General features: G+C 38.4%; 1 protein-coding gene across 1 annotated transcript in view; it reads right to left on the reverse strand.

Moving 5' to 3' along the window:
- Positions 1-12266, reverse strand: part of LOC103044050 (uncharacterized) — a 90484-nt gene that overhangs the window by 6799 nt on the left and 71419 nt on the right. The window contains exons 23-25 of the mRNA XM_049470893.1: positions 9812-9927; positions 7237-7373; positions 172-283 (exon numbers count right to left, since the gene is read on the reverse strand). Coding sequence (XP_049326850.1) covers positions 172-283; positions 7237-7373; positions 9812-9927 — 365 coding nt within the window. The remainder of the gene's footprint in view (positions 1-171; positions 284-7236; positions 7374-9811; positions 9928-12266) is intronic.

Below are 12266 nucleotides of genomic sequence, written 5' to 3' on the forward strand. Positions count from 1 at the left end.
ATAAAGTACATTTAATTTTTCTTTTTGAAATACACTAGTATAATATATCAAACAACAACATACATGTTCAATAAATACAATCTATACCACCTTTGAGATAGAATGTTAGAAGCTGAGGAGCTCAAATTAATTGAATAATAGTCATTACATTGACGACAATGAGTGACTTACCAGCATGACATCCGTACAGGTAGACCCTCCCTCCGTCATACCTGCACCTGCACCGCACCACATTGTTCTGGAAGTCTGACTCGGCCATGTCCAGCGAGGGGTTAACTTCAACCTATAGGAACAAAATAACAAGTACCACTGACCACACAGACTCAGAGGGAAGGTATTTGCGTAACCCCATCCTACAAATATACCCCTATATTCAGGCTGCACACGCCATTTACTGCCTTTTACATTGACGGGTGGTGGGGGGTTGAGGTGTGGATGTGGGGGGGTATGGGGGGGGGGCACGTCTCTGCGCTTCAGCTGTGGGTCGGTATTGTGAGCCTATCATTATAAAGCCTACTATTGTTTTTTCCGTGCCCTCTGCCTCTGCTCCCCTGTATACAGTAGATTCATGAAAGAGAAAGCAGCTGAAATGACTTTTCCATCTCTTCAGCGAGAAGGTTTAACAGTTCATATTTAATAACACATTGACTCTCGTTTTTCCATGAGGAGAGGACTGTGTACAGCCACATAAAAACAACCAAATTACAACGACATTAAAAGCAGAAACCGTCCGACACTGAAAAAAAAATTCTCGTTATATTTTCTGGCTAATTTGAACTGTTGAGTTCATTTTTATTAATTTATTAGTTTTATAACAGTCGTAATGTCAGCCACTATTTACCACAGCTACTGTACTGTTTATTCTACAGGCTGTGAAGAAGGCCTAAAGCTTAGAGATGCAGACTTGGGAATGGAAGGTCAATGGTAGGACTGTGTGATATAACCAAAACTATATAACTACTGCTATACTTGCACTGTCAATACACACTTTCATTCCTCAAAAACTGTGAACTTTAAGTACTTTACGCACTCATTCACTTTACCAGCCTTAAGCTATATACCATATTTGCACTACTGTTATACGGGTTCTGTTTATACTGTCATTCCATCTTAATCACCATCAATATTGCACTATTGTCTTCCGTCTTACGTATGTCTATTGTGTTCTGTTGTATTGTACATATAGTGTCTCCCACTCTTTTATATTATATATCTTATTTCTTTTTACTGATATTTATATATCTATTTCTCCCCCACACTACTGCACCTTGTTTCTGTCTCATGTATGTCTATTGTGTCCCTGCTGTATTGTACACATAGTGTCTCCCATTCTTTCTTTTATTATATCTATTATCTGTACTTGCTGTAAAATTGGGAAGGAGAGTAACGTAATTTCAATTCTCTGTATGTCCTGTACATATGCAGTATTGACAATAAAACTACTTGATTTGAAAAAAAAATAAAATACTATATATATATATATATATATATATATATATATATATATATATATATATATATATATATATATACATATCCCGATGTAGGCCACTTAATATCATGATATTATATTATATATTACAATATTACAATATATAATATATTATATTATATATTACAATATTCTACATATTCTGTGATTTTTTCTTCACAAATTAAACACACTAAATACCTATTCCTTTACATATATTACATATTGGCTGAACAACTATAAGTATATTTTCATATTTCATTATATTTCTCATTTTATTGAGAACCCCTGTACAAATGGTTAATTAAACATAAAATATAAAGTAGTAACACACTTTTTACTTTCACTTTCAACTGAAATGAAATTGTGCACTTCACAGCCTGAGTTAAACAATGTTTATATCAGTGTTTCTCAATCCTGGTCCTATCCCCTCCTCCCCTCATCCAACCACAATCAGATTCACTCTATCTGGATGGAGAGATTTATCTGGATAGGGTTTTTTTTTTTGAACGATGAGAAGCCAAAATGAAATCAAGCTAAAATATTTAAAATGTAAGAAAGAGTAGAAAGTTTAGATAATTAGGTGAAAATGTAGAAGTAGAAGTAAAAATTACTCTGAAAAATAATTACTCCAGTAAAGAATAGATAACCATCATTTCTACTTAAGCATTGTAACAAAGTATTTGTATATAGTATATAAAGGGTTTCCATTTATTTCCAGTAAGCTTAGATTTTCAGATTTCCAGATTTCCATTAAAGCTGGAGCATTAGCATTAGCAGCTAACCACTTTTGGCAGCATGCAGTTAGCGGCTAATGCTAATGCTGCTCCAGCAGGGCTAGCCAGGATTAGCAGCAGGCTCAGGCCAAAAATAACCATCTTTGGACAGCCAAATAGCTAGCGCTTAGCGAGGTTAGTGGCTAATGCTAATACTGCCAATGCTAATGGGAGAACTAAACTGAAACTCCTGTATAACTCTGTACGTCAGCAGAGTGGCTTACTGCTCCTTAATACCTGACTGGCAAATTCATACACAAGGTGTTTTGGATTAAAAGGCGTGCTGACAATTTTGGGGAAAATTAAATAATTTTAAGATTTTAATACGGTACAGAGTTTTTGGAGAGTTGCCAAAAACTCTGTAAACTCAAATACTGCCATAGGAAATAAAGGCATGGATTTGGATCCATAATAATCTTTTATAATAAATGTTTTATTGTATTTTCTGACTAATCCGAAGCCTTGTGTTCACTCTTTATAATTTGTTTCAGGTTTATAAAACTGTAATTGCTTACTGCAGCTATTCCAGCTGAAAAGAGCTACAGATTACACTTCAGATGTTGAGAGATCAGGAAGCGTGGCGGCGGATTGCAGTGCTGATTCCTAAATGACTGTGCAATCATGGAGGTTCATCTTGAGGTAGTCATGAGTAATGCTCTTAAATGTATGTTTCTAAATCTGGCGCACCACAGATTGGCCCACTTTTTAGAGAGCGAGAGAACGCCCAGCCATCCCATCAAACACGCATGGAAACACGCTCTAACCCGGTTTATTGTATATAATGGTTTCTTGGCGACGTGAATGTATCCAAGCACACAGCTGGGTAAGCGCTCTTTGATCTGCACTGTAAACTTTATCATAAAGATGGTATTGCCATTGTCCCGTTTATTTTTAACACAGTGTTTGTCCCCGTACTGCTGTACTGGTAAAACACAGGCCTGGAACGCGCTGATTAAGAGCAGGAATAGAATGGAAAACCTGCTTCATTTGTGTCTCAGCTGTCTGTAAGTGCCCTGTAATGCATGAACCCAGTACACTGCAGCACCTTCATTTGCCCCATTACACTCCATTCTCCTGCTTTAAAATGACTTATTCCCACTGAGTTTTACAATAGTGGTCAAAAGTAAAGGGTTTTTATGGGTTGTGATTGAAGCTTCTGACGAGAAGTTACGCCCCTTTATAGAGGTTTATATGGGTTTATAGTGGTTTATAGGGGCTTACAGGGGCAGATGGTCATAGTCAGAATGTCATAATGACTGAGATTTTGGTCCTGAAAGCCTTCTCTGAATTCAAATTTTTTTATTATTCTGACTATTTATCATATTTATAAGACTTAAGGTTACACAGAAATACTAATTCAGGGTAATACCTTTTGTATTAACATTTTTTTTCATTTGTCCACCCTGTTACAGCTGTGCAAACTGTGCAAAAGGGTGGACAATTTTAGTGAAATTGAGCATTTTTATATAAAATGTGTTTGAACTAAAGCTACAAACATGTTAAACTGATTATAATGTGACCATTATGCCTTTTAATAATTTTAATGTGACAGGGTGGACAACTTTACCTTATTAAAGGAGAAATCTGGTGTGACATGGACTTGGGTTGTAGTGAGACATGAAAACGAGTACAAACCGCTATTCGACACCTGATGCTCCCATCAGGCTTACAATGCTAGTGATAGGGCCATAGTATTGCCCATGCAAAGAAAACCTATTTTTATGCCATTAACAAGACATTGACATTTAAAACGAGGCACTGCGAGCTTTAAAAGTTCACTTTTTTTTAGGTGGCTAAAGAAATGATAAACCCATCATGCCTGGAGTCTACCGTACAAGACTGTGTGGGCAGTGCTCTGATCTGGGGTTGATGCTGCAGTTGGTCTGCAGGTTTAGGTTCAGCAACAGTATGTGCTGCAAGATCTTGGTAAAAATGAATCCAGCAACACTGGATTAAAATAAATATTGTAACATTGCAGAAGCTTATTAAAATAATGCCACAGTGAATACGTGCTGCAATCAAAGCTAAAGGTGGTTTAACAAAATATTAGAGTGTGACTTTTTTTGGCCAGGCAGAGTAAAAAAGAGAATGAAACTGCAGTTGCACTAATTAATGTCCGTTGTTATAAATAGTGAGGAAGAGAAGGATTCTGAATCACTACTGCCTGTCAGGTATTCTTCTTTGATGGGCTTTAGGGGGTTAGTTGATAATGAGGTAGTGAGTTTAAGGGGTTGCAAAATATTTTAAAATAGGTGTCGAACAGGAAAAAAAGGTTAAGAAACTTAAATATGCTGCAGAAACAAAAGACACATTACAGCTCTGGAAAAAAATAAGAGACCTCTAAACTAATAATGAGTTTCTTTGATTTTTCCTAATTAAAAACCTCTGGAATATAATCAAGAGGAAGATGGATGATCACAAACCATCAAACCAAACTGAACTGCTTGAATTTTTGCACCAGGAGTAAAGCAGCATAAAGTAATCCAAAAGCAGTGTGTAAGACTGGTGGAGGAGATCATGCCAGGACGCATGAAAACTGTGATAAAAAACAGGGTTATTCCACCAAATATTGATTTCTATACTCATTATACATTATTTGAGGTCTTTTTTGTTCTTTCAGACATTTCTCATTTTCTGCAAATAAATGCTCTAAATGACAATATTTTTATTTGGAATTTGGGAGAAATGTTGTTTGTAGTTTATAGAATAAATCAACAATGTTCATTTCCCTCATACATAAACCTATAAATAGCAAAATCAGAGAAACTGATTTAGAAACTCAGATGGTCTCTTCTTTTTTTCCAGCGCTGTATATTGATATTGACCCAGACGAGGTGCATTGTTTTTACACAGCAGTTAAAACTGCTGACTCACGGCCTTTCACTGCCAGATGTTCTTCTCATTACCCATTACAGTAATAGCAGGCCTGCCGAGCCCTAAACTCTGCCTCAATCCCTCCATTTGAAACTCTCTCCAACAAGTGGAAGCACGCACTCCAGAGCCAATCCACTCCAACTCTACTCAACTTTACACAACTACAGATCTACAGCCGCCCGCTATCTGCACTCTCCATCTCAGCCCAGGCTGCAGTTCCCACTGCCACTGAAACGTGCTTCCAAGAAAACAGAGAAAAAGGGTTTTTACAACAATTAGACACCAGAAATAGCACCTGGATTTAGAGATGATTATAAAAAAGCTTCCATAGAGCAGCACGGGAAATTTAACATCTTTATTTACTCTGTTAATGAGGTTATTTTTGGGTAATTGAGAGTGGTAAAAGCTGGGTATGATGATTCATTTCACCTCCTAGAAGTACGTAAAAAAAAATGGATGGCAGTATGAGCACTACAGTGACTGTAGACCTAATGGCGAGTTTTTAAAGATTATAAGAATATATCAGTCATCAGTGGCAGTGGCTGCATAGTAATATATTCATAAAAGAATAGGACAGAGATTGGCAAGAGATCAAGCTGATCTTATAAGAATGTCTTGCTGCTCCCGTTCTGCCTTTAACTCCGAAAACTTTTCACTCCTTTCTGTAATAATTACATATTAGCAGAGGTGGAAAGTAATGAGTAATTACATTTACTCAAGTTACTGTAATTGAGTAGATTTTATGAGTAATTTGTTATTAAAATAGGTAATTTTACTTTTACTCAAGTACATTTTGACACAAGTAATTTATTTTGCTACACTGGAAAACTCCCAATTACTGAGGAAAAAAAATGCTGTTGGAAAAAAAAACAACTGTCTGAATAAAAAAAAAAATTGGCACGGATGCTCTCGCGTGGAATAACGAGGCAATAACGTCCTCATGCAATACAAAATGTGCCCCGCCGGACAGAGCTGTCACCTTTCACAACTTCCACATCAAACCTGAGAAAGCATGTGGTGGTAAGTATTTTTATCAGTAAACAATCTGCTAAAATGTAAAAAAAAAACATGTAAATATCAGTTAAAGCACAGCAATGGCAAGTTAAAACATAATAATGGCCTGTAAAACTATAAAATTACAGTTTATAATCGCCTATATTACCATAACTTTTTAATAGTAAAGAAATAAAATGGATCTTAGAAACATACGCCACTTGTTTTATGGGCTGGTCTGAACAAATACTGCCTGAAAGATCCAAATTATTATGTGGAATAATAGTTCATTTAAAACTATTTAATTTATGATTTGTTTTTAAATTTTTACATCAAATAATTAAAAGTAACTATGTAACTTTTACTCAAAGTACATTTTAAATTGAGTACTTTTTACTTTTGCTCGAGTAGATTTTTAGCAAAGTAAAGGTACTTTTACTTAATTACTATTTTTCAGTACTTTTTCCACCTCTGCATATCAGTACTGTACTTTTACTTCCAGTATTTCAGTACTACATTTTACAATGAACTAACGGCAATACTTAAAGCTGATGTCCGTAAGTTTTAGGATTTGTTTTTTTAGGATTAATTTTAGTATTTGTTTTTTTTAGGATCGAGCATGCAGTAAAATCATTTTAAATTGGGCGGGTGTTTTGCAGTCTTCTTTCAGAGCAGATGAATTCGATTTCATTTATGTTCAGTCAGAGAGAGAGAGTGCGCTCAGTCAGAAACTTCACTTTAACTACACCCTTTGGTTTTACTATGGGTGCATGAGCTCTTCTGAAGTCTCCATTGCTCTTCCAGCTATTGTTCATTTGTCGAAAATGAGCCAGAGTGTTGATAAGCGGAGAGAGTGTACAGTTGTGGCGGAATAAACTGGCCAGAGTTAATATGTTGTGAGAGTGTGCAATTGTAGCACAGAAAAGAGACAATGTGTTAAATAATTTTTGATAGAACACTTGTACTTTTACTCATTTTTGGCTCTTTTATTTTTATACCTTTGTTTCCAATACACAGCCCATTAGCTATGCATATCTGTCACAGGTGTGACTTGTGTATGAGAGCTGTGTGGAAGGTGTGTGACAGCTGTGTGACAGGTGTGTGACAGGTGTGTTTTCTCACCTGGAAGATGTAGTCTCCTGGCCTGACGTCAGTAATGTCGACCCACTGGCAGTCGATGTCGTGGCGGTAGGTATCCCAGCAGCCCACAGAAATGCCCTGCTCCCCCATGTTATAGCAGGCGTAGCGCTTGGACAGGCCTGTTGTCAGGGAGACAGGAACGTGTTTGGTGTTTTCCGTGACCACATCACATGTCTCTGGCATAACCTCAACTCATTTTCCTTTAATTTCTTTAACTGTGAAAGCCCAGAGGTAATGAATTTTCCCCACAGGCGGTTAGTTGGAGTTCAGGTCGTGGAGCTCGCTGAACTTCACGTCTGCACTAATTAAACACCAGGCAGCTGCTCCACTGCAGCTTCAGGGCTCACTCTGCTTTACTTACAAAGCCAAGTGAAAAAGGCAGTTTTACTTGACTGCAATATAAACATTAGTTTAAGTAAAAGAGATTTATTGGGTTCGATGTGTTTATTTTTGAATATATACCATATTTATTGGATTATGAGGCTCAATAAACGTCTATTTTCTGGTCTATTTATCATGCTCGATCTTGCTGCTGGTAAAGCTAACCTAAGTTAAGTAAACAAAACTGTAATTCTTAAAAAAAAACATTTTCTTTTAAAGTCAAACGAGGGCTGGATGTTAATCTACACAGATTTCTCTCCTGAACACTGTTTATTTGGGTGAGTAAAGTGCTTCTATTTATTTACAGTAAGCGTAGATTTGCAGATTTCCAATAAATCTCACGGCAGTTAGCAGCTGATGCACTGAAGAACTCTGACTGTAAGCCAGGGTGATATTATCTAGCGGTTCGTCCCACGTAGCTTGTTTTATCACAGTTAATGTGCAGACATTTGAACAGTGAAAGACCTAGCGTGGTTAGAGAGTAATGCGAATCATGCCCCAGCAGTGCTAGCCAGGACGATAATACTCACCTCTGAACATTAAAAAAGAGCTAGCGCAGTTAGCGAGTAATGCTAATCATGCTCCAGCAGTGCTAGCAGGGGTTAGAATCAGGCTACAGGCTGATAATACTCTTCTCTAAATGTCGGAAGAGAAAGCGTGGTTAGCGGCTAATGCTAATACTGCTAGGTCTCGGTGCTGAAGAAACTAAAAAACTTCTGTATAACGCTGCACTTCAGCGGAATGGCTTTACTGCTCCTTACAAGCTGACTGGTAAAATTCATACATAAAGCACACCATAAAGTGCACCTAATATATGCTAATATGTATACTTTATTTGTTATTAATTAAGTAATTTATTTAATTCATTTTTTTTGCATAATGGGCTTGTGCCCTACCACTAACTCACCACCAGTGTGCAGTCTTGCCCATCAGGGCTATCTGTTTCAGGCTATAAGAGCAAGATACCATTACACTGTAGAAGCTCTGCTTGATTTTCCCATGTAATGTAATATAAAAAAGTCTGGCAGGAAACATGCAGGGCCATTTTATATTATATATGTTATATTATATATTTATTACATATATTTATTACATATATTTATATATTTATATTAACAAAATACCCAGGAGAAGGCTGCACTTGTCAACAATGCTACACACTGATGGAGGGAGACACCATATTTATAACCAAAAGGGAGGATACACAGGTTAATATGGTGCTACATTATTTAAGTAAAATCTACTACAGCAAGATACAGCAAGTAAACTATACTTCAGTGAACAAGAACTACAAAGTAACATTTACTAAATAAATTTCAACTTAATGAGCGGTTTGAATGAAAATTAAATAAATGGCAGGTGGTATCTGCATCTGTCTAAGGCATACACTGTAAATAACACATACTTTTCACTTATAGTGAAAGTTATTACTTCCATACTTTCGTTACATATTTACGAGTGAAAGACAGCATTAGGGAAGAGCTAGGAGAGAGACAGCGGATATACTTTTGTGTGACAATAATAATATATATGTCAATATTGTTTTGCCCTACTGGTGCATTGTGATCAGGAGGTGGTGAAAGTCATTATACTTTTTGATAACAGTTTTCTAGGGACATTCTGTTTGATTATGGTATTCACTGGAAAGATTTGAACAAGATTTTTCATTTTTTTTTTAATTCAAGCAGTTCAGCTTGTTTATTTTTATAATTTTATTACCAATTTTTCCCATTTTTCCCCAACAACCCACTCACTAGGACTCAAGGACCCAACACACCAGGAGGGTGAAGACTAGCACATGCTTCCTCCGATACATGTGAAGTCAGCCACCGCTTCTTTTCGAGCTGCAGCTGCTGATGCAGCATTGCTGAGCATCACAGCGCACTCGGAGGAAAGCGCAGCGACTCGGTTCTGATACATCAGCTCACAGACGCTCTGTGCTGTGGACATCACCCTAGGAGTGATGTGGGTAGAGAGCGACATCTACCCAACCGGAGGGAGCAGGGCCAACTGAGCGCCGGCAGCTTGATGGCAAAGCTGCATGAGCGGAGGTTCAAACCTGCGACCTCCTGCTCACAGTGGCAGCGCTTCAGACCGCTGGACCACTCGGCGCCCCTTAAACAAGAATTGTAAACAATATTTTAAATTCTATGAATACATATGAACACAGACCCACCTTCAGGGCAGTAGGTGTCCTCCAGACAGAAGCTGGCTTTATGACCCTCAGCGACCTTTGTGCCGTTCATGGTCAGCAGGTCATAGTGTGTGAAAACCTCGATGCTGTGGTAGTGCCTGGAGGAAGAGGAACACAGTGAAAACAGATTACAGGAGGGTTGGTCTCTGCTTTTACTGAAAACATGTGTCCAGATGTTTACGGACACCCATTTTAAGAAGTACATCCAGATTTTTATTTATTTAATTTGCATCCATTTCTTACAGGAAAGTAGGACTCTTTGGAACAGATAAACATAAACCAGTTGGCATCATGTGAGGTAATGTCAGGTGTGGGTGTCACGGCTGGCACTGAAAATGCACCTGTCTCCCCTGCACTCAGCTCTACCTGCAATCTTCAGTCTCTGGACTACGTTACCCAGAACGCACTGCACCATGGCATCACAAACTTACACAATCACATGACTCAGAACATGCCACCTTCAGGAAGCCAATCACTGAAATACTGAACACCTGTTGACTCAATATCAGAGACTGTAAAAAAAGATGGACGCGTGTCTCCGTTCCCATTCATTCAGTGAAAATAAGGCCAAAATCTTCCGCCATGTTGGCGATCCTGAAACCCGAGTCTGCGCAGTAGAGACCAGAGGAGGGAGAAAGACTGTGGGGAGACAGCCTACTCATTTAAATAACCCCGCCCCTGAGGGCTGCCTCGAGGTCACAGACTGCAGAGCGGAGCGGAGCTGACGGTCTGTTATTGGTCCAGCCCATAACCAGCCGTTTTTCAATGACAACACCTTTTTGAATAGAGCTCAATATTGTTTTAAAAACTAATTCTGTGGGTATATAAAAATTTGACAATATAAGCAGAGGTTACACTAGCTGTTGCATTTAAATTATGGAGGTAGAATTACAGTTTATTGGAAAAAAACGTGATTGAAAGTTGCCTGTTTTTCCATTGAAACCTATGGGGATGGGTGGAGTTACACAGCTTTCTGAAACTGAACAGCAGGGGGCGCCCGACCTGTGGTGGCTTCACTTTTGAGACACATGCTCTGTCCAGCTATATACAGTCTATGCTTAATATAAAAGACTGCTCAGAACTCTCACTCTCTGCTAAATACAGCTTTGGTTTGTCCTGCATTACAATGTGTTACCTTCCTGCTATAGTTTTCTCTAGTATGACTGCATTTCCATGTACCTTGACTCTGATTCTTGCTTGCCCTACATTACTGATTACCTGTGTTTAAACCCTGGACAAACAAATGCTGGATGTCAATCTACACAGATTTCTTTCCTGTAAAACGTTAATTTGGGTGAGTAAAGTGCTTCCATTTATTTACAATAAGCTTAGATTTCCAATATTTTGTCTAAGGGTGAGTTTTTAGTGAAATTTCTCCAAAACTAAGAAGGCTGGGTGCAGCAGCATTAGCATTAGCTGCTAACCGCAGTGCTTGCGGGCGTAAATGCCACCCGATAGTGCTAGACTGAGAAACCCCAAGAGTTCTGGTAACTGAGGGTGCTATAAGTTAGCTGAGTAGCTCGTTTTAACACGGCAAACACACGGTGAAAGAGCTAGCGCTGCAGTTAGCGCAAATGCTAATGCTGCTGCCCCCAGTCGTAGTGCTGGAAAAACTTTAATAAAAATTTCACCCTTACAATGCTGCACTTCGACGGAGAGACTTTACTGCTCCTTAATACCTGACTGGCAGAATTCATACATAATGTGCACCGGATTATAAGATGCACTCCAAATTTTTGGACAAATTAAAGGATTTTAAAACCATCTTGTAGTCCAAAAAATATAGTTGTACACTTTGTTGTAATTTACTCTAGATGGGAAAAGGGTTTTAACCTCTGACCGTAATTAAAATATTAAAAGAGTGCTATTGTAACTCTGCCCTAAAGTCTATTTGATTTTCACATATCTGCATTTAAACGAGTGGATTAAACAGGAAGTTTATTCCAGAAGGCAGAATGTGCTGTGCACTCTGTGGCTGGGTGACTGTAGAGACTGTGATGAATGATCTGTGATGAACGCTAGTCATCATGCTGTTGCTGCTGCTTGTTTATTTGTGAGCTTATTTTTAAAAACAGACAAAAACAGACTGAAGAAATGATAAAAATGAGAGCTAGAAACTCCCCTCGACCGAGGCCTGATGTGTAGTTCTGTTTTTCAACCTGTTATATCATTGTGTTGCTTAACAAAGGAGTGGTAGATCTTTTTCTCCTCTCCTCAGTGGCAGGGAGGAGGAGCAGGCTGTTCTTCCAGCTGACCGCAGCATCCTGACCACAGCTATAAAGAAACTGGACTGTGACCGACCAGAACCATGAGAAACCAACCCAGCTGAATGAGCCCTTATGAAGCTGACACAGTCAGAGGGTAGTCCTGGGCGAGTCACGTGGGATTTTCTTCTATTTTTGCACATGTGTGTTTGTGTGTGTTTGTGTGTGTGTGT

This window comes from Astyanax mexicanus, chromosome 23 (assembly GCF_023375975.1).
Source record: "Astyanax mexicanus isolate ESR-SI-001 chromosome 23, AstMex3_surface, whole genome shotgun sequence".
Classification (NCBI taxonomy): Eukaryota; Metazoa; Chordata; class Actinopteri; order Characiformes; family Acestrorhamphidae; genus Astyanax; species Astyanax mexicanus.